At 40.5% G+C, this 23,871-nt stretch overlaps 2 protein-coding genes across 5 annotated transcripts in view; both read right to left on the bottom strand.

The window, feature by feature from the left end:
* Nucleotides 1–7,490, bottom strand: part of dnajc6 (DnaJ (Hsp40) homolog, subfamily C, member 6) — a 52,920-nt gene extending 45,430 nt beyond the window's left edge. For 2 of the 3 annotated variants that reach the window (XM_049587109.1, XM_049587111.1), the window contains exon 1: nucleotides 1,252–1,770. In XM_049587109.1, the coding sequence (XP_049443066.1) occupies nucleotides 1,252–1,459 (208 nt within the window). In that variant the 5' untranslated portion in view covers nucleotides 1,460–1,770. Of the gene's footprint in view, nucleotides 1–1,251; nucleotides 1,771–7,127 lie in introns of those variants that run through there. The other variant, XM_049587112.1, reaches the window with a different exon arrangement.
* A 981-nt stretch (nucleotides 7,491–8,471) lies between these two features.
* Nucleotides 8,472–23,615, bottom strand: ak4 (adenylate kinase 4). Of its 2 annotated transcripts, none has more exons than XM_049587108.1 (5): nucleotides 23,062–23,615; nucleotides 20,789–20,908; nucleotides 17,551–17,723; nucleotides 13,692–13,810; nucleotides 8,472–11,718 (listed from the first exon to the last, which is right to left on the bottom strand). In XM_049587108.1, exons 2-5 carry the CDS (start codon nucleotides 20,895–20,897, stop codon nucleotides 11,592–11,594), a joined length of 528 nt encoding a protein of 175 aa, XP_049443065.1. In that variant the 5' UTR covers nucleotides 20,898–20,908; nucleotides 23,062–23,615; the 3' UTR covers nucleotides 8,472–11,591. The 2 variants fall into 2 exon arrangements, with proteins under 2 accessions (XP_049443065.1, XP_049443064.1); XM_049587107.1 differs by lacking the exon at nucleotides 23,062–23,615 and adding an exon at nucleotides 21,833–23,008.
* Between the last annotated feature and the right edge of the window lie 256 nt (nucleotides 23,616–23,871).

Below are 23,871 nucleotides of genomic sequence, written 5' to 3'. Positions count from 1 at the left end.
CTACTGTTCACATCTAAAATATTCAAATTAGTTACTTGGAGATCGCCTGGGAAATGAGGAAAAGGGCCTTTATTTGAATGCACTTTGCACTTGTATTTCTTGTCTTTCATCTGCTATCAAGCACACAATTTAACTGAAATAAATTCACATAAAGATGTTATCTAAAACTATACATGCTACGTCATTATTTTTATATATTTTATTTGAAGTTTAATAGACAGTTGCATCTTGTAATCCCATACAGAATGGGCCAAATGTTTGGCGCTGGACGTAAACACAAACTATCTCAGTGGTAACTGTAGTACCAGTTTTATAACACCACAATATTTTTCTTCTCATGAGGCTCTTTTACAGAGAAAAAAATTGATCATAATGAGGATAACTTGTCAAAACAAATGAGCTATTACGACTGAATTCAATAAAGCATGTAGGGCATTTGTCACCAGATTAATGATGAACAGATTTGAGTTTTAATTGGATACATTAGCCTCATAATCCATCATTCACAGCCAGTTGACTTAACTTCTGAACTGAGAGTATTTTGTGCCTCTGTTGCCTGAAACTAAAGCAGGATTTATTCTCTTTTATTCCTTTTAACTGTATAAGACATAGGAGATTACTAGTACAGTTAGTGATACACAATTTCACACTGAAAGGCCATAAAAGAGTAAATAGGCTATGAGATGTGGTTTGAAAAATGACTTGAAAATGAGTTTAGTATTCACATGCACCCATATCTAAATGCATAAGGGACACTAGAATAGAGTAATATATGTGTACTATTTCTAAAATATTAGGAGTATTGACGCACAGCCTTTTGGATGCTTAATATATCTAAAACATACCTATCAGTCTAAAGTCAAATGCATTGGTACTGGTTATCCAATAAGAAGATGTGCAGGACTGGTTAGCACCTCATGTAGGAACACATGGTGCATAGTATTTTAGAAATGTTACATAAAACCAATGGCACTAGAACATGCCTTAACTTGTTCTGTATAAATGCAGCCATTGAAGTGGTGTCTGGGAGCCACTGTGAACCCTGCAGGGGGGTTCCTGGAGGTACACAGCATCACTGTATACTTCCACTACTTGTTAGCCATTGTGTGTTGTCCACTGCTAGCCTTCCTCCACACCATGACACTTACAGGCCACGTTTATACTGCGTAAAGTCATCCCATCTCACTCAAGCACTCTCCAGGTCAGCGTACAATCGCCATCCAAGTCGCCGGAGGCGGTGAGGACGCTTACCTGAGCTGTCCATGGTGCTGCAGTCCTCCTCTCTCAGCGGGCCTGCCTTCGGTCCAAGGGTGGCCGCTATGGAGCCTGCGAGTGTGGCGCTGCCGCTGCTGCTGCTCCCTCTGCTGACACTGAAGCTGTCTCCGCCGCTATCGACCAACTGCAAAGATTCATAGCCATCGTAACTGGTCTTTTTCTTGTAGGCCCCCAGCAAGCTCATTACCGAAGCACACAAAAAAGGGGGAATTAAAGACAAAAGAAGCCCAAAACACGTAGTAGGCTACGCCGCGCTGTCGCCGCCCGCACCGCCACAGCCGCCGCCGCTGCTACTATTGCTGCTGCTGCTGCTGCTGGGTGCACATGTCCGGGGAGGAGAGGAGAGGACGACCGGTCTCCTCTGTTTTCTGGGGGAAGAAATATTCCGCCGGCTGTGCTCCCTCCCTCTCTCCCTCCCTCTCTGTTTCAGTCTATCGCCTCCTTCTCTCTCAGCAGCACTGCATTTTACTACGACGCTGCTGATGCCTCTGCTGCTGTTGCTGCTGTAGCTGTAGTCCCCGACTGGGTAGCCTTAAAGGGAAATCCACCCCAACACACAACCCTCTCATGTTCCTGCTGCATATATTATTCACATACTCTAATCAGTAGTTGTGAGTAGAGCCTACTATAGGCTTATTTTTACCTAAAGCTCATTAATACAGGACATTTTCATACAAAAAACAAAATAAAATAAAATAAAATAAAAATAGCCTGTCATCAAGTGAAAAAAGTCACATATTAAGCACCACTGACACAATATAAGTCCCCATCAGTTTAATAAAATAATATAATAGGTGTATTTTAGTTGTCTTTGGTTGTGAAGCCAATAAAATTGAGTGGGATCCCAATTTTATAATTCCTATTTTGGGTGGATTTCCCCCTCAACCTCCTCAGACCCTGCATCCTCATATGAGGGCATCACATTTTTGGTTTCCTGCACCTTAAACTTCATTCTGCTTAACTTAGACCTGTTGTCCTCATTTGTGGACACTTTTTTTGTGCCATCTAGTGGTGGTAAGAGCAAAATGTACTAATCCGTATAAAAACAAGATGGCAGCCATCTCTGCAAAGTCAGCCTGCAGCCGATCCCGACACAAAAGTGGGCAAAACCTGATAAGATTTTATGGCCGAAACTTATTTATTTATGATTAATAATGTTTGTAGTTTGATATGACTACATATTCGACCAACTTTAGCGACAGTTACAAGCTAAGACGCTGTTAATTAGGAAGTACTCGCTTAAGGACATTGGGAATTTATCATCAGCTTGTTGAAGGACATTGGAATGATGTTTAGTTTTTTATACTTATCAGGTCCCACTGATTCCAAATAGCTGAGAGAAATAAAAAATGCAGGCCAAACAAAAGTTCAGGTCTCAGGAGGGGTCTCGAGTCCGTTATGATTGTCCTATGTTCAGGTCTTTCCTCATTTTGTCCAGCCATCACTCCAACAAGATATTCCGTTCACAGTGAAACTGGTGTCAGCAGATGTTTGACATTTTAGCTTTAGAAATGACTCAAAGTATCATCAAAATATTTGCCAAAGTAACTGCTCTGCTACAGATGTATGAAAGATGGTGTCTGCTGTTACTGTGACTGTACATGGTGAGGCTCAGGTGATAATTTAAAGTGCGCCAAAGAGGAAAAATTGCAGTGTCATCTATTAAAATAACAAAAGCCCTCAGGGAAATAAAAGAAATATTGAGCTCGTTTAAAAAAAACCTCTCTTGCTATGACCTGCTTTCTTTGGTATAAATAAGGAGCAAATTATGAAACTAGGCTCATAATAGGGCAAAATTATTAATTGAGTCCTGTGCTGAAAATAATCAGGGACCTCTGGCTGTGCCATAATAAAAGGATTCAAAGAAGAGGAGTCCTGTAGTCAGCACTGCAAGACAACAGCACCATGCTTTGTCAGAAAGGGGAAACTCACCCTGCATCAAAGGGAATTTTCTCAGCCCTCGACTCACAGCAGCCGTGACTGTTAATAGGCTCTTTGTAATATAATTAAAATCCAACAGATTTGTAATTTTAGCCCCAAATTTGTCATTTCAGCTCCAATTTTTTTATGTAATGACCCTGGATCCACGAAGGACAAAACACTGACCAGTGATGGCATGCTTCCTTCCTTGGCCTTGTCCCTTGGCAACGGAAACCCTGCATGGTTCTGAAAAGAGGACATGAGCCTGGGAAACTCTTTTAGGAGAGCAGACGGGAGCTCAAAGCACAGCGGGAACGGAATGTCCGAAAGGGAGGAAAGATACCCCCGCCATCACCGGACGCAAAGTGCTGCCGCTCCATTGTTGCCATGGAGCTTCCTGTCCTAGCCGTGCCTACCAATATTTACCCCCTGATGCCCTTATGAGTGTGACTGTTTATGCAGCAAGCAGGTACGGTGAGGACATCATAGTATCTGCCACGATCGGAGGTTTACACATAAAAACATGACAAAAACACAATCAAAAAACACACTAGAGATAAAACAGTATATTCACTGTGTGATCTATGGACAGAAAACTTTAAGATAAACTATTCTGTTAATAATTTCTTTCAATCAAGCAAAATTTTCCAAATATTAAACATTTCCAGCTTCTGAGATGTGAAGATTTGCTGTTTTTCTTTGTCATTTTTGATAGTTTTTGAGTTTTGTACTGTTGGTTAGACAAAACATACAATCTGGATGTGTCACCTCAGGCTCTGGGAAATTATAATTGCACTGTTAACTGTTTTTTTAGGCATCTAAAAGACAAAAAGATAAGTTATGTGAGGGTAAAAGCAGCAGATTAATCAACAATGAAAATAATACAGCCTTGAATTGAAATAAAAAAAACTATATACTCCAAATTGAGCAACATTACAGATTTTGCATTAATAAAACATATATATTTTGGCCTATATCAGACCTCTTATATGTCTTAATACAAAAGTTTTAACCAAAATTGAAGGCACTGTACTGTGGATCCTAGTCCACCCCTTATGAGTGTTAGCCAACCATTGCACAAATATGGGCAAATGGCTCACAACAAAAGTAAATGCCCACAATAAAGCTGACACAGCACTTCCTTCAGTGACCTTTAGCAACATCAGGGACACTGTAAGACAGGTTTTCAAAGACCTGGCTGTGACACACTGGCTGCACATGCTCCTTGGACACTGTGTAATGTTGACTTTGGAGGCAGTCAGTTACATCCCCCTTTTAATAATTCCTAAAAGTCTTTAGACCTGAAAGCAAAGCGCAGTGCCATTTTAACAGTTTTATGACATTGCTATGATACTGACTGCGGCCTTGAATCTCTTCAGTGGTTTTTACCACGACTCTCAAGGATGAATTGAGGATTAATGATTATCCCCATAACAGTTACAGCAGAATCCAGGAATCTGCTGGATCAGCTGTAGGTCTTACTTGACAAGACAGACGGTGGACTTGAATCTGTGAGCTAAATCTGTCAGACTTTAGATGCTGTAATCCAACGATTCTTGTTCTGTGGTAAAAACTGAAGCCTAACAGATACGCACTGGCTGCTACATGTCTTCATAGAAATATATAGATAGGTAGGTTACCATGGAGGAAGTGGGTAAACTCTGCTTTATATTTCTATGGCTGTTGGCTGATAGGTGGGTGTACTGTAAACAGCCAAAAAAAGGTAAAGGGTATACCCCATATACCTGTGTATATTCTCCATTACACTATGTACAGTAAACCCCTTTTACACTTGCTCTTTTAAATGTGCCATTTACAGGTACATTACAAATAGAAAATCTATTCCTCAATGGTGAAATAGTTTAAAGACACCATGAAATCGTAAACACATTTTCAAGTTTTCTACATCCTTGTGCTGATTATTAATTTATCTCGTTACATGCTAAGTACTGTAAAACTTCAATTAATAGCCTAGTCCCAATTAAATGCCCGTCCCTTTTACTAGCCTGGTGTAGCGACACATATAAATAAAGGCCTGTCTCAATTAGAGGCCTGGTCTAGTTGCCAAGCAGTTCATTTTTATAGACGTTCTTTGGATGTATAAAACCGGGTTGTTGGCTACCCACTTGGTTAGCTGTTTAGATCACACATACAACTATAAATGTTTACACTTTTGTCACTATGGAGATGCTATACATCGTTAGCTCAGTTCATTTCATTTTACTGAAACCATGAGCACCAGAGAAGACCGTAATTCATTCAAACAAGTGGTGACTTCCTTCCTCTGAAGCTGTCATAAAGTCAGAATATGTGTCCGTTCCTTGATTACTTAGTAATTTATTTATATTTCTTTACTCCGGAATGGTCCCCCGATCAAAATAATCAAAAGTGTTTTTCATGAAAATTAATTTGTTATGAATGAATATTGTTTTAACAGATTGTTGTGATTGTATGTCCCATCTTTGCTGAGCAACAGAATTAAAGAGCTGTCCCAAATATAGGCCTATTGAGTTCAGTGATTTAAACAAATAATAGCCTGGGCTATTGATTGAAGTTTTACGATAGATGTCAGAAATATTTTTTGAGCATTTGTATATTAAAATATCTACCTTTTCTCTTCCTGTAAAATCAGTTTGATTACTTTAAGTCGGCTTTATTTGCTCAAACTTCAGTAGAACATTTCTGAGGTACTTAGACTTTACTAGGGCATTTCAATTTTGTGCTACTTTCCACTTCAGAGGCAAATATTGTGCTTTTTACTCCACTATATTTATTTGGTAACTTTAATTTTTTGCAGATCCAGATAGATAATGAGCATAGATGAATCATGACTTATTATTTTGTATACATTAGAATAAAAAAATAAAAATTAAAAGAAAAAAACTCCCCAGAACTGAAGATGCCCAAATAAAACTCATTCCACCTTAACCAGCTGCAACATTACAGTGGTGCCTACACATTAGTGCATCAATATATAACCCAATTGGGCCATTCTGTCTGTTGAGTATTTTTATTTTTGTTTAATAAGTCAGTTTTTTATGTCCAAACAAGATGACTCAGTGTTCATGATCAGAGCATGAAACCGCACCAAGCTGTGTTAAGCTGCTCACGTGACATGCGTGACGCTGGTGGCAATGTGACGGAGGCAGCTATTGGACAATACAAGAGAGGAGCTGTCCTCTCAGTGTGGAGCCTGCCCCGGATGATGAAGATGGTGACTGTAATAATACTGATAATCAAGATGCAAGAGACTTCAATCACGACCAAATGCCAGTAATACTATAACAGGCTATACTCTAATAATAATAATAATAATGATAATGACAAACCTGTTCTCTTAATACATGGATTTGCGGAGTGGGTGCTGTGTGCCTTTAACTGGTGTCCTGAAACGCCTTTACCGACATCATCAGCTGACAGAAAAATCCAGCTGATATCAAAGCGCCAACCTTCACACTGTTAATTCAGTCTAGTCCCGAGGTGTCATTAATTTTAAGGAACAAGCAGCAGCAGCAATAACTCTCATACAGACAATTTAAAATGTCAATTTAAACTTGACTATGTGAAAAAAATCGACACCTGCTGAATCAAAATAACCCAAATGATGTCATTGTTGATGCTCGCGTGCGCATCCAGCCACAGGCCCTGTGATTTTGGATGAATTTGTCACACCAGGTGGAAACAAATGAAGTATATTTCCCCTCGGAGTGAGTGCATGCTGGTGATAACCTCCTCTCTGTCCACCGAGCAGAGATGCACCATGGAGGGGAAGTGGTGTCAATTTCCAGAGGCAGCCTGATATTATATAACATCCACACATCATGATGCTCTTTCCTTCTCTGCCCGGTTAGAGATGTGCGTTAGAGAGCAGCCATGCCAATAAAACACGTCTCATGAATCACATCAAATGAAGAGAAACAGATGACTTTTACCTTTCAGAGCGCTTTCTACCATTCTCCCGGGAGCGCCGTCTTGTGCCGTGGTGGAGATGCGCTTTGAACCTCAGCTCCGCGCACAGGCACCGACCTTTGATTTGTCATTCGCTGCCAGTCAAAGGTCAAAGCGTTATCCAGCCCCGTGAGGCGCACTGCAAGTCCTGCAAGGATTCCCCGGTATCTCCCTGTTAACCTGTCCCTAAATTTACAAGAGGCAGCGCTAGGCTACAGCATCATCAAATAATCACATTTTGGCATGTGAGCAACAAACAGGGGTCCAGCGATGGCGATTGGTAGATCTGCAGATGATGTGGATGCGCGTAATCCAGGCAGTGCAAAGTAGAGTGGATATTCGTGGATCTGTACAGTAGAAACTGCGCCGCTCAGCGAGTCGTGCCTGAGCTGTCAGTGAGGCTGAGCCAGCTCGGTAAAACCTGGGATGGACCTCAGAAACGGGCTGAATGTAACGCATGTGCATCTGCTGCAGGACATGTCTTTAATCACACAAGAGAAGGGCACCAGGGTGGCTATCAACACTGGTGACACGATGCACCAATAAAAGAAGAATTATTATGGATCATTTTTTATGTCTCAGAACAGCTGAGCACCACTTCTTTACAGCAGGGGTCCCCATAGGAACTGCAAGTGTTCATGAGGCGATTTAAAAGCCTTAAAAAGTACCCTGCGTTTCAGGTTTTGGACGCACCAGGAATACACGAATCTGCATTATGCGTCATGCGTGCACAAAACACAGCGCTGCACCTTCTGTCAAAAGGTAAACACAGCAGATGAGACTGTAATCCGAGCTCTGATGCACACAGGGTTTATTTACAGATCTGGGAGGATTAGACACGAGAGGAGATGTAGACACTATTCCTATGTACTCGGATGCGCGCGCCTGTGTGTGTTTCTGTGCGTAAATATCCACCATGGGTTTTGTGTTTAGTGAAAGCTAGCACACCCTCCTGCTGCTTCCTGTTTTTCTCACGTGGTGTGAAAGATCAAGGAGCAAAGAAGGGAGGAGCAAAGCCTTTCTGCTATTTTTATGTGCTGCAAAAACAGCCATATAGTGCATACCCAGAGTCTTCAAAGTAGGTTGTGTGCAGTTTAACCAGGCATCACTTAGAATCAAAGATTTATCATTCACAGAGTTAGTGTTTTTGTGTGTGGTTACACTGCCCTCTTGCTTACAGTGTGTTTGAACTGTGAAGTAAGGGTTAAATAATCTAAAAAAAAATCTGTCTACACCCCACCAAAGTATGAAGTAGCTGGCAGTCTCCCACACAGTTAGATTCTGCACAGTTTTGTTGGGTATTACATACAAAAACAGTGAAAGCAGCCTTGAGAAAATAGTTTTATTGTGTTTGGAATGCAACATGTTTGGACAGCATAGTTTTGAAAATAGGGAAGAAAAAAAAATCCTGGTGTTACACAACAGCAGTGGGGTGTGGTCACATACAACATAACAGTTTGACACCACACCCTTTCATTCAACACAGACTTGCATATTGTGCTCCCCGACATAAAACCAAGGTGTAAACCACATGCTCTAACTCTTCCCACAGATTCATCCCATCCCTGCTTCGTCAGACATCTTACCCTCTTGTTACTCAAGCAAAAAACATTATCAAATACAAGTGTTAGAGTTCTTCTTTTTTGCATCTTTGGTCTTTTACTGTCTCAGCAGCCTTCAATCTGTACAACATACAACACCTTCTATCTTTAGACCATAGATGAGGAAAGAAACGCCACAGAAAAACATTGATACAATGCAGTTTTGACCTCGTGAAAGAAAGTCTTAAAATAATGCATGTGATGGGTCACTCATGGCTAATTCCTGAATTAGTGCATGTTGCCATTTTGAGGCTTCACAAAAAAAAAATCAGGTAGTAACATTGTACTATAAAGTGAAGCGTTTAACAGAGCTGAAATGTACATGTTGGTGTTTATTGCACAGATTAGTCTAGTCACTAGTGTGCTTAAGTTATTGTAAAGAGCTAACTGCTGTGCCATTGGGTGAAAATGTGACCTATGTTTTAACTTCAGATGATGGACAACAAGCTTTTCTGTAGGGTGAGAAATTATTGCAAACTTTTACCAATCACTTACAAAAAACTATTTTTAAAAAACCCACAAAATTGTTCACACTGCAAAAGCGATTTATACAAACAGTTTGAAAGATTAGACCTTTACATATGCGCCCCCACCATGCTTCTGAATCACAAAAGTGATGCATTACTCATAAAGCTACACCCAGCTGTATCTTAAAGTTGAGCAAACCCTGCAAACCATCGCATTTTACAAACAATCATCTGTGACATTTTCGAAATCTCCAAGGCAACCTTTAATATCTAACGGAATGTAACAGCATTGAAGACACTCTTGTCTGTGCACAGGTCTTCATCCCAGTCACAGTGTGTGCTGCAGAGTGACTGCGAGGGCCTTTTCAATCTTGTCCAGCATCAGCCCAGTAGATTGTCCTGCATGTTATCAGTTGCAGATTGCATAATATTCTGCAGAATTTCAATACAAAAAGCAAAGAATAGCAGTTTACATAGCGCACGTTGTTTATGTAACTGATGGATATATTCTGAGCTGATCAAGCCAAACAAATAAAAACTGACTCTGCAGGATCACTGCATATGTAACAGCTGACTTGTAGGCATTATACACAGCATATTAAACAACATTCAGGTTTGCACAACTTATTAGAGGAAAAAAAAGACCCAATAATGCCTTTCAAAGATTGGTTTTGGCTTTAAATGTGACACAATGCATGATGTCAGTATTGCTCTCATTCAATCTGACAGTTAAGACTGTTGTGAGAATTTAAAGAAGCTCTATGTGACATTCAGAGTGTATCTATGACTCAGAGATTGTCTACACACGGCTCTCAACATGGAGGTGGCTGAGCTGGCTGCTAGCAGCTTACAGTGCTAACAGCGCTAAGAGTGCTAACAAAGGCAATGATGCTGAACCGCGGGGACTGGACGGTGGGGCCATGCTTCCGCTAATATCAACAGTAACCACCGTATGAGTGCATTGCAGAGCAGCAGTGATAAGCTAGCCAGTAGGATACACACACACACAATGTCTAACACCCACGCTAACATGCATGTGCAGTCAGACTGGCTATGACAACAAAGAACAGAGAAGCTCAGATTACACTCCACACAGAGGTAGCGTGACTTCATTTTCTGCTCGGGACGCCATTACTCCATTATATCTTTACAAAGCAAATAGTTGTTTGCTGCGATATAAAGAATCTGAATATCATATAGAGGTCCTTTAATAAAAATGATTGTGCTCAGTGAACAACTCCTCAGTGAAGGGTAATTGAAGGGTTTTACTCCAGTATTATATGGAGTATACTCATGGAGGCAACAGCATGATAAAAATGTAATGTAAAGTGTAATGAATCAAATGTGTAAAGATAACAGACTATTTAAGTGCTATGTCTTATGTTTTCTTTCATTTATTATCTGGGGTAACGTTGGTGTGAGACACTTAATATTTTGATTTGTGGTTTAATATTCTACCTAGTCTGAGTGGGTGGAAGTTCGCTGCATAGATCAGCCTCTCATTGGGTGGAACGAGTCACCCACTGAAGTCCCGCCCTACCACCTCCGGTTGTGTAGCAGTTTTCAACCGTTAGCAGTAAGTCCTTTACTAACTTTTATGGTGTTTGATCTTGCGGGGATGTAGCCATTTTTCTGCCATGGTTCGCGTCCTGTAGGCGATATTTTTGTGGGCGTGTTACACCAAAACCTGTTTCCCCTGGCAATATTTTTGCAAGCGCACCGTTGCTGTGGCACCGCCCAGAACGATTGTGATTGGTTGAAAGAAATACAAGCAGCCGGGGTGTTTTTTTCTCCAATCTTAAAGTGAGAGTCGGCCCAGCCAGACCTTTCTTTTCTTGAGAAAGGTCTGGTGAGCGAGACTGTATTCTACCCTACCCTATAAAATATTGCTACTGGAGGTCTACAATAAAGGGAATTCTTCCTCCGCTATTTAGTTTTTCTTTTGTTTTGAACCTTAAATTTGATTCCCTGAATGTGCTATGGTTTAGATTCAATGTGCTAGGATCTGAATAATTGCAGATAATAAAAGACGAAAGTGCAAAAAACTGCTTGATGGTGAGTGCTTGCATAAAGTTATGATTTACAAAAATGGTCCGTTTTGATATTGCCCCAAAGGATCTGAACCTTCCACTATGATAATGCAGAAATCAAAACAATCAGTAAAGCTCTAGAAATATTTGCAGCATACAACCTTTCCTTTAAAAACCCAACCGGTGATTGAAACATCTTGGATGACTACAGTTTGATCGGTGTCCGTATCTGTCTCTCTATACCTTACTATTAAGGAAACTAAAAGCTGAGGCCATCATGTGCAAACATCACCCCACTTCCTCTGGCTGCTTTGTGACGTTTTCCTTTGGCCCCTTCATTCATAGTAGTGTCAGGGTGTCTGGGTTTGGAAGGCATCTGATGGCTGTGTGTCCATTTTGGTGGTGAGGAGGGAGTTTATATAAGGCCAAATCCGGTCCGTCTCTGTACCGGAAAACGAATGCAGGATTCCCTGTGACCTGAGAAAAGAAAAGAGAGAACAAATAAAACAAAAGCTAGGTAAAATTAAATAATTGACTAATTGAATGGCAGGATCTGGTGTATCTGATTTTGAATTTTAAATAAGGAATGCAGGGATTTAACATAGCACTCCAATAACATTGTCAGACTAATGGAACAGTTAGAGGAACAGTGTGTAAGACTGAGGGGGATTTAGTGGCCTCAAGCGGTGAGCATTGCAGTTTAGGAAGTTTTTACTGGAAGCCGAATTATCCACAAAGGTCTCTTCATCTCCAAAACAAACAGACCAAATGAGTAAAACTAGTAAAAACCCTGAATAAAGCAGTTTCACGTTATAAATCAGTGTTTTTCCTACGCTGTTTGGCACATCGCAGAGTGACCTGTGCAGCACCTGTTGATGTGTACTAACCTTTTTTCTCTGATAACTTAAGATTCATACATTCAGGAGGTTTTGACTGGGAGCCGAAATATCCACAGAGGTCTCTTCCTCTCCAAGACAAGTGGACCCAGAGATTTAAACTGATAAAAACACTGAATAAAGCAGTTACATGTTGCAAATTACTGTTTTTCTGTTGCTGTTTTACATATCGGAGCAGCCGCTAGCCTAGCACCTGCTAATGTTTGCTACCCTTTTTTCCCTAAAAACTTCAGATCCAAATGTTTAGGATAATTTTAGCGGGAGCCAAATTAACTGCGGAGGTCTATTCCTCTCCAAAACAAATGTACCTGGTGATTTAAACCCGTAAAAACACTGAATAAAGTAGTTTCACTTAAAAAAAAAACAAAAAACAAATAAACAAATAAATCCTGCCACACAAAAATGCCAAAACGTGAAAAACGGGAATGGCCCTATCTACAGCCAGTGTTTGGGTTGTTCTTTAAGGGCTTTTGTAGAAACACAGTGCAACATGGTGATCTCTGTAGACAAGGACCCGCTACGTAGATATAAACAGCTCATTCTAAGGTACTTGAAACACAACGATTCTTGTTTTACACTAATGAAAACAACTTATTATATTCAATTTCTGCCAATAAGTCCTCCTAAATCCTACACACTGGACCTTTAAATAAGTTTAAAAAAATCTAAACTGATAGATCTCCATCCATGTCAAAAATTGGGTCCTACATAACCCACAATGCAACTTAACTGCAAACAGTTCGGCTGAGATTCAGGTGTGCTATCCTATTGGCAGCTAATGTCGTCTCGCGCTGCTAGCCTCAAGCAGAGATGAGGAGCAGACTACACAGGTCTGGTAACTTTAATTCTGTCACACTCCCCATGCCCTAATTTTTTTTCATATCCAAACTTGAAGTCTTCAGCCCCAAAGTGACTCAGACTCAAGTGACTCCACTTGAGGCAATGAATCAGGTTTAGTGCAGCTCCCTCGAGAGCTGCACTAAACCTGATTTATACAATCCTGATTTATACAATGCTTTATACAACTTTTTTTCCCATGTGCAGCAGTGTTGCCTCAGTTTTGATGGGTAAAACTGGAGGACTTCTCCTTTAAGGAAGGCAGCTGTAACTCAGACAACCATCCAAGAAAAGGGAGTGTTCTGCTGACCACTGTTTTGTTCTATTTTAAGTGTGAAATAAGAGATGACTGATCACTAAAACAGCTAAGACTTGAGAGCTGACTGCTGAATGAAAGCCTTTTTAAATCAAGAAACAACCAGATTCACATGATCCCACTTATGACCTCCATGTTCTGTTATTGTTTGACATCTGGGTTTGATCTTCTATGTCCAACTTTGCACGTGACTGCTCTTCTTGACAGTATCCAAATCTTAATTCTCTGTTATAATAATACTATACTTTGCAATGTTAAAGAACTTAAGACCAGTCATCTGATAGATTATCTGTTTAAATAAAGTTTCAATGTGATATCATATGTTGACAGCAAGAACTGGCTCTACTAGCTGCCTGTGGGAAAATTGCTACTAAAGATGTGTGAGTGTAGTGCTTACTGACTTGTATAAGTCTATGACAGGCTTGGCCACATCTTTGTAGTGTCTCAGTCTGGCCATCAGGGCTTCTGGTTTGTCATCGTCGTGCTGAATCAGTGGCTCCCCGGTGATGTCATCCTTACCCTGGGGAATGCAACACAAGGTCAAACATGGAACAGTGCAGCAAAGGTAAAATCAAGATCTCTCAAACTCTCACAGCACAGGAGATTACACAGTAAAATCACACTACTTATCAATATCGAGGTGGTTTGGAAAGATACCAAGAACATAACATCAACACTGGCCATTAAATCTGGAATATTTTTCCAGTTGTTGCTTGAACTTTGATCTTTCCAGCCATTGTTTGTGCAAAAATGTGCCATTGTGCAATGGTGATATCTTGGTTTGAAATGCCTCAAATGTCACATACTATTTCCTCTTTCCTCTTTCCTCATTCCTTTTCATTTCTGCATTTTGTTTAATAAAAAAAAACATGCTGCAAATTATTTTATTATGTAACTAATTTCCTGATGTGAGGCAGTGCAAACTGATGCCAATGGTACATGGCCTCACAGTCAAGCAAACAAGAGATATACTGGAGACAGAGGGCACCAAAAGCTCTATATCAGTGTCCTCTTCTAAAACTCCACTAATTTTCACTGTTACTGTCACTTATTTATGTTTACCATTTATTTTAATTATTTAAAGGTCCCCTTTAGATATTTTTCAAGAATCATTAAACCGCTCTGCTTTGTATAACAATTTGTGTCTTTCCACAAAAAAAAAAATTAACATGTTAAAAGTTCTTAAAATTACAATGACTTATTAACCTTCATTGAAAAATCCAGAATCGATGAAGATATATTTCGTTTCAAAAGTTAACTGCCTATTGGACATGTACACGTTATGTTTATCATGTATGTTTTACACGCTCTTGTAAGTATGTTCATTGGGCCTCACACAGGAAGCAATGTACAAACAAATTATCTCTTTTTGTTCGTGTCCATGATTTGCTCTTATTTCGTTAGTACCAACTGATTTCTAAGATTCATCTATGTTTTCTTAGGTAAGAGAAAATTTTATCAAGATATTGTGCTTTTTACTCCATTACAATTATTTTATAAGTTACTAGTTACTTCACAAATCAAGATTTTTGCCCACAAACCATATGATAATATAAAAGTGCAGCTGAAATTATTAGTCAATTGATTAGAGAACTACCTTGAAGCTATTTCGAAAATCATTTAAAAGAATACTTCACGAACAAAATGATCATTTGTAAAACAATTGATCATGCAGTCTTACCTTGAATTGTAAGGAAAACTTTGTTCTTCTTGCATGCCTCCATGGAAAAACAGCAAACATATGAATTTATTAATTGACTGGGGTCCACATTTTCCAACAGCAAAACTATATCAAAACATCTGTCTACAAACTCTCACACAACTCACGCAGTACAATCCAAGTCTCATTAACCAGTTGTATTCTCTGTACTTTCCAAACCCATGCATTTTTACTAAAAAACCTGGGTCAGTTTTGAAGAGAGCGTACATAAGTTTCACTTCCTGTTCATTTTTAAATAGTAAGGTTTCAGTGATAATGCATGTGTTTGGGAAGTACTGGGTATATGACTGGATAAATGAGACCGCATGAGTTGTGTAAGAGCTTGAAAATGGATGTTTTGATAAAGTTTTGCTTTTAAACCTGCTCCTCAATCAATCAATAAATTAATATGTTCACCATTTTCCGTGGAGGCATGCAAGAACAACAAGGTTTTCTTCACAAATTCAAAGTAGCACAGCATGACTCACTGATTTACAAATGGTCATTTTGTTAGTGAAATATTCCTTTAAGTCATTTTTCATGCAAAAACATTTCATGGTCCCAGCTTCTCAGATATGAAGATTTGCTGGTTTCTATTTATTAAATTGAATAAAATGTTTCTGCATTAAAGGATAACTTTGGTATTTTTCAACCTGGGCCCTATTTCCCCATGTGTATGTGTGCGTATGATTCATAGGTACAACTCGTTCTAAAATTGGTTCAGCATTGAGGGAGGCGGATGCAGCTGGCAGCCGCGAGGTAGATATGGGGGCAAGTGCGTCCCGTTTAAGTTTGCGCATTAAAAGTGCTTTTTTGTCGCCACTGACCGGTTCAGATCGCCAGTGCTATCTCTGTAAATAGCATACTAAGCGTTTCCCTTACCCTTCACTTCATCTGGGCTGTGATGTCATCTTGCGAGAGCTTTGCTTGTTGCCGGAAGAAAACAGAGGAGCCATGCTGAGTGCCGCTCCAAGTGGCACTGGTTGTCCCGGAGTACAGCTGAGAGTTTTACTGCATTGATTGAAAACAATGGTTCGTGTTTGTGCTTATCCGAATTGCAAGAACAGGATGTTGCGCAACACCCCGTACAGCTTTCATAGGCTGCCTTTGTCGGACGGCGAGATGCTGAAGTTGTGGCTAGTTGTGCTACAAATGGATGCTAACACTCCTGTCCAGACACTGCGCCTTGCAGACCATCGGATCTGCAGTGCTCACTTCTCCCAAGATGACTACTGCCAGCTGAAGAAGAGAAGACATCCAATCCCAAAACACCTCTTCCTCAAGAAAACGGCTATTCCACAAAGTAGAGAGAGCTACAGACACAGTGGAGGTAATGTTATATAAACAATGTTCGAAACGCTTAGTATGCTATTTACAGAGATAGCACTGGCGATCTGAACCGGTCAGTGGCGAAAAAAAGCACTTTTAATGCGCAAACTTATACGGGACGCATTTGCCCCCGTTACCGTTTTAGCTCATTTCGCAGCTCCCGGTTGCATCCACCTCCCTCAATACTGAACCAATTTTAGAACGAGTTGCACCTATGAATCATACGCACACATACACATGGGGAAATAGAGCCCAGGTTGAAAAATACAGAAGTTATCCTTTAAGTACTTTGAATACTTAATGCATTTTCCCTGTTGTATTTACATAATTTTGCTTGAGTAACATTCTCCAAACAACATTTTTTTTTATAGTACTGTATTTCTACAGTGTGTTATTGATACTTTTACAAAAATAAAGCATCGGATTACTTCCTCTACCACTGCTGCTGACATGGCATTTACATCATTACAAATGTTTTGCCATTGCTGGGCTGTTGATTTAACTGTAACACCAGTACTGACACTCTTTACTTTTTTAAGTTTATTCAGCAATATGTCGATTTTCCTACTAAAGAAGTTTTCATGTTTTTACAGCCTTTTTTTTTGGTGGCATCTCCCCATTTCTTGGGCATGTGCCAGAGTTTCTGCACAAGGCACATCTTTCCTTATATAGTGTTTAGGTGGCATTACCTATGCTAATTGGTGTATTTGGAGTTGACTTCTCTTATTATTTCTTTGAAATAGAAAATTAAGAGAAAATATGAGAGGAATTTTAGAATTGTTGCTGCAGGAGGCCCATTTTATCATGTCTTATGTCTGTGAGGCAACTTACAAACTTGTTCTCTGAATGAATAAAGATTATTTCTACAGATTAAAGTTAAGAAAGATGATAATAATATCAAATGATCAAACTGCAGTGGTGTGGCAACAACCTTGTAAAGTGAAATAACAAACAGCAAAAGTGTTGTTGTTGTGCAGGATGGTAGGGTAGTGAATAAAGGGAGTGTCCTTCATCTGGTTCCAATCTCTCATTCTGACAAGCTTCCACCGTGCCGAGGCCAGACATTACATTTCTACCAGATTCGAGAAACACTGACACAAATCTTGTGGGGAAGCAACTGATAGGACAAACTTGTCCTTCAGAAAATCGATAAACTGCCACAAAAAATTCTAAATGCCGTGTAAAATATTGCAAGCGCTGTAACTCTGCCACTACTTCTAGACTTTTGAGACCTTCACTCGAGGTGGGTTGAAGCCCATGTTGTAGACTCGCCCACTGGCTGGGTGGATCCAGCGGTCGCTCAGTCTCTCCCTCAGAGTCTCGTAGGGGATGTTGAGGCTGATGACCAGGTCCATCTGACAAATGTTGTTCAGGGCTTGGGCCTGTGACAGAGTCCGGGGGAAACCTAAACAAAGAGCAGAGGGAGAAGCAGGAATGTCAGAGGCATGGTTTGTGTTCATGTTTGTTTGTGTTACACATAAATGAATGGCCTTTTGGACTGCAAAGTATGTGCATTTATCAAGTTATGATTATCACTGTGAGTCAATAACATCAGGAAGAAAACTGTACATTAATAATAGGCCACAGTTTATTTCCTGTTTCAGTGTTTGCTAATAGCAGTAGCTGACAGCAAGTAATCTCAGATTCAAGCTGTTTCCAGTTCTCCAGTGAGATAGTCTAAAGCTGTGACATAATAACAACATTATGTACATGTGAATGAACTTACTGGAAAACAATGCTCTCAGTTATATGACCTGGATGAACCAACAGCAGTAGTGACAAGACAAGAGAGTCTTGTGTCTACAGCCACGCCAGCAGCTCTGTGAGGCTGTACTGAGGCACTGTCGCACTTGAGTCATTAGCATGCTAGCATGCTCACAATGATACTAACACGCTGATGTATAGCAGATAATGCTGACAGCTGCAGGTTAGCACTCAGCACAAAGTACAGCTGCAGCTTATAAAATTACATTATAAGCTTTAATTGGCCAAAAAACAAATTAATGGACAGACTGAAATGTTGGTTTTTGATTAAAAAAAAAAAAAAAAAAGTCAGGGGATCACCAAAGTCATAACAATTCATCCTGAAGGGAACGTGAGTGTCTTTATCAAATTTCATGGTAATACATCCAATAGTTGCTGAGTCATCTCCCTCAAAACCACAAGGTTGCACATGAGATAAAGTCACATGATCACCAAAGTGGGAACCATGAATAACTGTATGACATTTCTAGCAATCTATCTTTATGTACTGGACAAGTGAAAACTTTGTCCTGATTGATGGCACTGGATGAAATGTTGAGGGATCACCAAGGTCAGCAGAAATGATCGTCTGGAGACCATGAATATGTGTACCAACTCTCACGGCAGTCGATCTTATAGTTGTTGAGATATGTCACTAGAAAACAAAAATCTCACCTCATGGCGGTGTTAAAGGAAAAGTCAGGGGGTCACTAAAGTCAATAGCAATCATCCTCAGGGGACCATGAGTATGTGTGCAAAATTACATGCCGATCCATCCATTAGTTGTTGAAATATTTCAGTCTGGACTGACAGACCAACTACATTCCTGTTGCTAGCACTTGTATATTACAATTGTGATTGAACTGAAACTCTTTTTCATCTTGTCATACTAAGGAGGTTAGAGGTCAGCACAGCCCCGATGAGGCCCTGAATACGGATTTAAGCAGAGGGGGTGTTCATATAGCAGGCTTACTGTAAATGTAAGTCCATTAGCTTTCAGGTCATTTCCTCCCCCTCTTGTTTTTGTTTCAGTAAGCTTTGGTATGAATACATTTGCACTTGTCTTCTATTTATTGCTTCCTTATGCTCGCAATCACTCTGTGTGTTCCATTGTTAAGTCAGCAACTAAAAGAGCATCATGCTGCCCACAAATTAGTGACGGGAAAGCACCAATCAAAGGTTACAAGAGGGAAAGAGACTGTTTATTTTGAGAGGATGTGTACGTGTAGATGTGTCAGTGTTAGTTGGTCAGGAGAGGGGGGTTCATCTTAGTTTATCGCAGTCAACAAACAAGAAGAACTCAGATAAATGCAGGAGTTTGTGTGTGTGTGCGTGTGTGTGACCTTGATTTGGTTGTAGCTTTCTCCTCTTAAAAAGAGGTATTTGTTTAGTGATTATGTTTCAAGGTTTTAACACAAATAGCACCAACTAGTTTGTTTCATCAATGTTTGGCTATTAAAGTGGAGATAGTGGATAATATTTAACTTGGAAAAGACACAGCGATCCACTTGGTTTGTCATCTAAGGACTTCATAATCTCTGTTACTGATGGCTACAAATAAATATGTCACCTTCCTAAAAAAAAAAAAAAAAAAAAGGAAAATAAAAACTGTTTAAAGCTAGAGATCATATTGCGATGTCATCAGGATACAGCGATCCGCGATTACAACTGGGTCAGAGGCGTGAAGTGTATTTCGGAGGCAATGGACCACACCCATCTTCACACTCGGCCTTCACTGTGATCTCAACCACACACCTGTCAAGTTTCTTGACGGAGTCTGGCACGGTTAGGTGTTGACAAAACAGACCGACATAAAAACACATGACTGAGTGCTCAGAACCTAAAGGTGTCACCAGGACAACATTTAGCCATAATGACACACACAGACTCACAAGGTGAAAACAAATACCAGCCCCACTGTTGCGGCCAGTAAATATTTTATTACTTCCGAACCCTTTACACTTATGAGGCCAATCCCAACCTGCACTTGCGCTCTTGTGCATGCATGGGAAAATGTGGATGATCATGTATCGGGTGCTATCAAATAACAGTGACATGAACTCAACCATGAGGCAACACACACAAACCTGTATTTTCAGACTTACTCATGTTGTAACAAAGGTCACTCAGGGCTGGGTGTAAACAAATAATACATTGTGAAACTTAGAGGTTAGAAAAGCACAGGGAGCTTAATGGACCCTCTTGATGTTAAGGGCAAAAATCATTTTTAAAAAGTTTGATTTCATTTAAATTTTGATGGATATCCTCTATGTCTGCTGTGGGTTGAGTAACAGTAAAGAGCATGTGCGGAACCGCTGGTAGTGGATTCAGTACCCTGCAGCACTAATTACCCACAGATGTAGGATAATGTCGAGCGTATTTTTCCATTTTGAATCGGCCCTCAGTCTCACGTAAAAGACGCACTGCATATGGCACTTTTGGGGGCCCTTTGTCTGAGCATGCGGAGTTGTAGAAAATGCTTGCCTGATGGCCTCTAACATCAGTCCAGGGATTTTGGGGGTGGCACCTAGGGTGGCCAATCACATTTAAGGGGTGGCTGTTACTTCCCATTACTGGCAATGACTCTGCATTATGAAGAAAATATCCCCCCCACCACAAATGATTATGGCAAAGGATGGAGGCTGCTGCGAGATAATGGACACAAAGCTGGTGTACCATAATGCATCAGTAGAATAAAGCACAGATCATGCACTCTGTTATTCATACCGTCCAGCAGCCAGCTGTGGGCGATCATCTGTTGCAGCCTGGGCAGCATCAATCTGGTCATCACGTCGTCAGGCACGAGCATGCTTCTGTCTACGTAGGTCTTCACCATTAAACCTGCCTCTGATACGCAACAGACAAGTAAAGACAGTCAATGCATATCTGCTTCCTGCTTCTAAAGCTGAAAGACAGGACAGAGCGTGCTGAATCCATCCAGGCCTTGATAAAAATCACAAAACACATGCGTTGTATCACTTGGGAGCATGTTGTTAATCTAACTTCCTGATCTCAGATACTAAATGGTTAAAACTCTCACTGCTATGTGCTGCCTGTAACCTCCCCTTCCTTACTCAACTTAAATGACACTGAAAATCTGGGGCCAGTTAGGACTCATCAACAAAAACACATACTGAACTTACTGGTTTATATTTTTAAAAAAAACCAACTTGTTTTCGAAGCACAAAGGAAAAGTTATCCTGCAAGTTCAAACTCTACACACATTTTTTCACTTAAGCTCTTTGCACTGAACTCCAATACACATAGGCTTGGCACATGCTTGGAAATAAATGGATTCCAGCTGAGTGGCTATAATGAGGAAGTGTAAAGGAGGCACAATCAGTAGTTTAAGGTGCAAGTTTGGAGGATTATGTAAAAACCCTAGTAGGGGTAACTGGAGCAACACTGAGTCATTGTGGTGTAAGACACCTCTACAAGTTCAGCCTCTGCACTAGCGTGAAATCAAATAAAGAAAAATTAAGTTTGCAGTCATCCAAATGTCTCGTGTTTTGCAGCATGGATAAAATGTGAAGGTTGGCAGTCAAATAAGCCTCTAAAAAACAAATGTGTATCCGAAAATGCGCACATCCTGCTTAATTATGCATCTCCTTTCAGCTATGTTTACATGTTTGTGATGATTATTGTGACATTATAAGAGGAGGGTTCATGCAACACAGACAACACAGGCTTTCCTACAGACTGCTTCTTCCTGTCGACACCGCCAGTATTGACGTTGACCTCCAGTACACAGCCAGATGTACAGTATCCTACCTGTGTTTGCCGCTATGCTCTCTCGTAAGAAGTGGCCACTGGACAGATAAACCAGGCCAAAGCTTTGCGCAATCCTCTGGGATATTGTTCCTTTCCCCGATCCTGGAGGACCCATGATAGCTGCTCTGAATAACTTAGCCATGTCTTCCTCAAACACGAGCTGCAACTGAAAAGAAAAATGTCTAGGATGCGCAAATGTTGCTTTTTCCTCTCTGTGCGCAAAAGAAGGAGGTCAATTAAACTCCTGAGCAGTTGCGAGTCCAAATCGTGGACGTCTCCAAAGCGTGGAGAACCTCTAAACTTATCCTGCCAATGTAAATTTCAGCGTGTCTCCAGAAGGGTCTGCGGGTCTTTACGCAGAGCCCAATCTACGCGCACGTTGACGCTCCCCTGCTCTGTGACTCGGATCAAACCGAAACGCCCTTTTCCTATTTTTTTTCCTCTTCTTTAACGTCTCGTAAGGATCCAACCCGTCTACGTACTTAGAAAGAGACTTTTCTCTGCGAATGAATGAGGGAGTCTCCACAACGCCCTATTTTTCCTGCGCACATCATCCAGAAAAAATGCGGATGACTGATTCGCACGAACTTTGCGGGGTAAACTGGTTACTGTAGTTTTTATGGAGCAGGGATGATGAACAACAACAACTGGAGTCTGCTACTTTAAGATATCAGTTTGCCTTAAGAGAGGGGAACTGTGGCTCCTGGTTATAATTTGCAAGCACACGGATGTGACGGAAAAACATCTATCCATCTATCTATCTGTGGACATGATCTACAAGCAAAACTCAAATCTAAAATAGAAATAAAATTACCATTTCAGTTCATTGCAACATATCTAAAGTTCACTACAGTAAAGGAGTGCCTTTCTGTGCAAAAGGTTAAGGACAGTTTTATAGCAGCCTGTTTGAGGAGCCTTATATAAAGTTATTTTAATGTGTCAGTCACGTAACCACACCTTCAATTCAGGTTGAGGCTTGTTGATGATTTTATGGAGACAAACTGTCATGCCACTAATTTATTACAAGCCAGAAAAGGGCGTGTCAGGCATTTGAATGTCACCTGACCCCATAGAAATATAGATAGCTCATTTGTTTTGCAATATGCGTAATTGTCCTTGCATAGTAACCAACTTTTTATTGTTTAAAAGGTGACATTTACATTTTGAGGCTCCGTTTTGTGATTAAAATAAATGATAATGAGAGTTAGTGATATCATGTATTATCTTACTAATTAGTAAAGTGGGTTAGTCTTGGATTCCGCCACTTGTTGACAGCATTTCCCCTCAAAATCCAGAGCTTTCATTCTTCATCACGGCTCGTGGGGTTGTTATTCCTGATGCTTTTGGCACTGCTTGGCAGCGGGCGCACAAAAGCACATGAGTCGCTGTCATTCCGCGCAGCATTTGCGGACGGGCGGAATCTAGTGAGTACTTGTTGCGAGCCATACGGCGGCGGCAGCGTCCCGGAGCTGTCAGATATTGCGCACAGCCTTCAGTCTCCAGTCAGTGGAGTCACCAGACTAATCCATCAGACAAACAACTCGGAAGATTAACCTTTTTTCAAGCCTCGCGAAACAACTTTTGCGTCTCCGCACCCCGGAAGCCTGCTTTTAATTTCACGATCATTATTGTCACATGGCTTAGTGAGAATTCAATAACAACAAAAAATGGCGACAATCACGTTGCTCTGTGTGGTCTTGCTGCGTCATTAAAAATATTCATGTAAACACGGGGAATTAAACGGGCAAATCGCAGGTAAGTCAGCTCAATGTTTTTAACGCGGACTGAATGTAAATAAGGATTAATGATTATATTTGGATCCGACAGCATGCTGTTTGTTTTTGCCCAGAAAAGGGGTGTGTATGCAATGCTGGGCGTTAACGTTTGGCTGCACAATATTCAATACGAACATTGCACTTACATTTCGCCTTTGGTCGCTTTTTAAAGAGCATATTTAGCTTTATTAAAGCAGGTATGCGTGTTATTATGTAATGCCATAAATAACGGTGTCGTTTGGATTTGGATAACTTTTATTTGGA

This window comes from Epinephelus fuscoguttatus, linkage group LG10 (assembly GCF_011397635.1).
Source record: "Epinephelus fuscoguttatus linkage group LG10, E.fuscoguttatus.final_Chr_v1".
NCBI classification, from domain to species: Eukaryota; Metazoa; Chordata; class Actinopteri; order Perciformes; family Serranidae; genus Epinephelus; species Epinephelus fuscoguttatus.
This window is presented reverse-complemented; position numbering and strand designations above follow the sequence as displayed.

Excerpts from the sequence above, each read along its gene's own strand:
- ak4 (XM_049587107.1), bottom strand. The coding sequence starts at position 21,974 with ATGGCTAAGTTATTCAGAGCAGCTATCATGGGTCCTCCAGGATCGGGG. Across the intron at positions 17,724-20,788 it reads CCACAGCTGGCTGCTGGACG|GTTTCCCCCGGACTCTGTCA; the intron begins GTATGAATAACA and ends CTCTTTGTTTAG. Across the intron at positions 11,719-13,691 it reads CCTGTCATAGACTTATACAA|GTCACAGGGAATCCTGCATT; the intron begins GTCAGTAAGCAC and ends TTCTTTTCTCAG.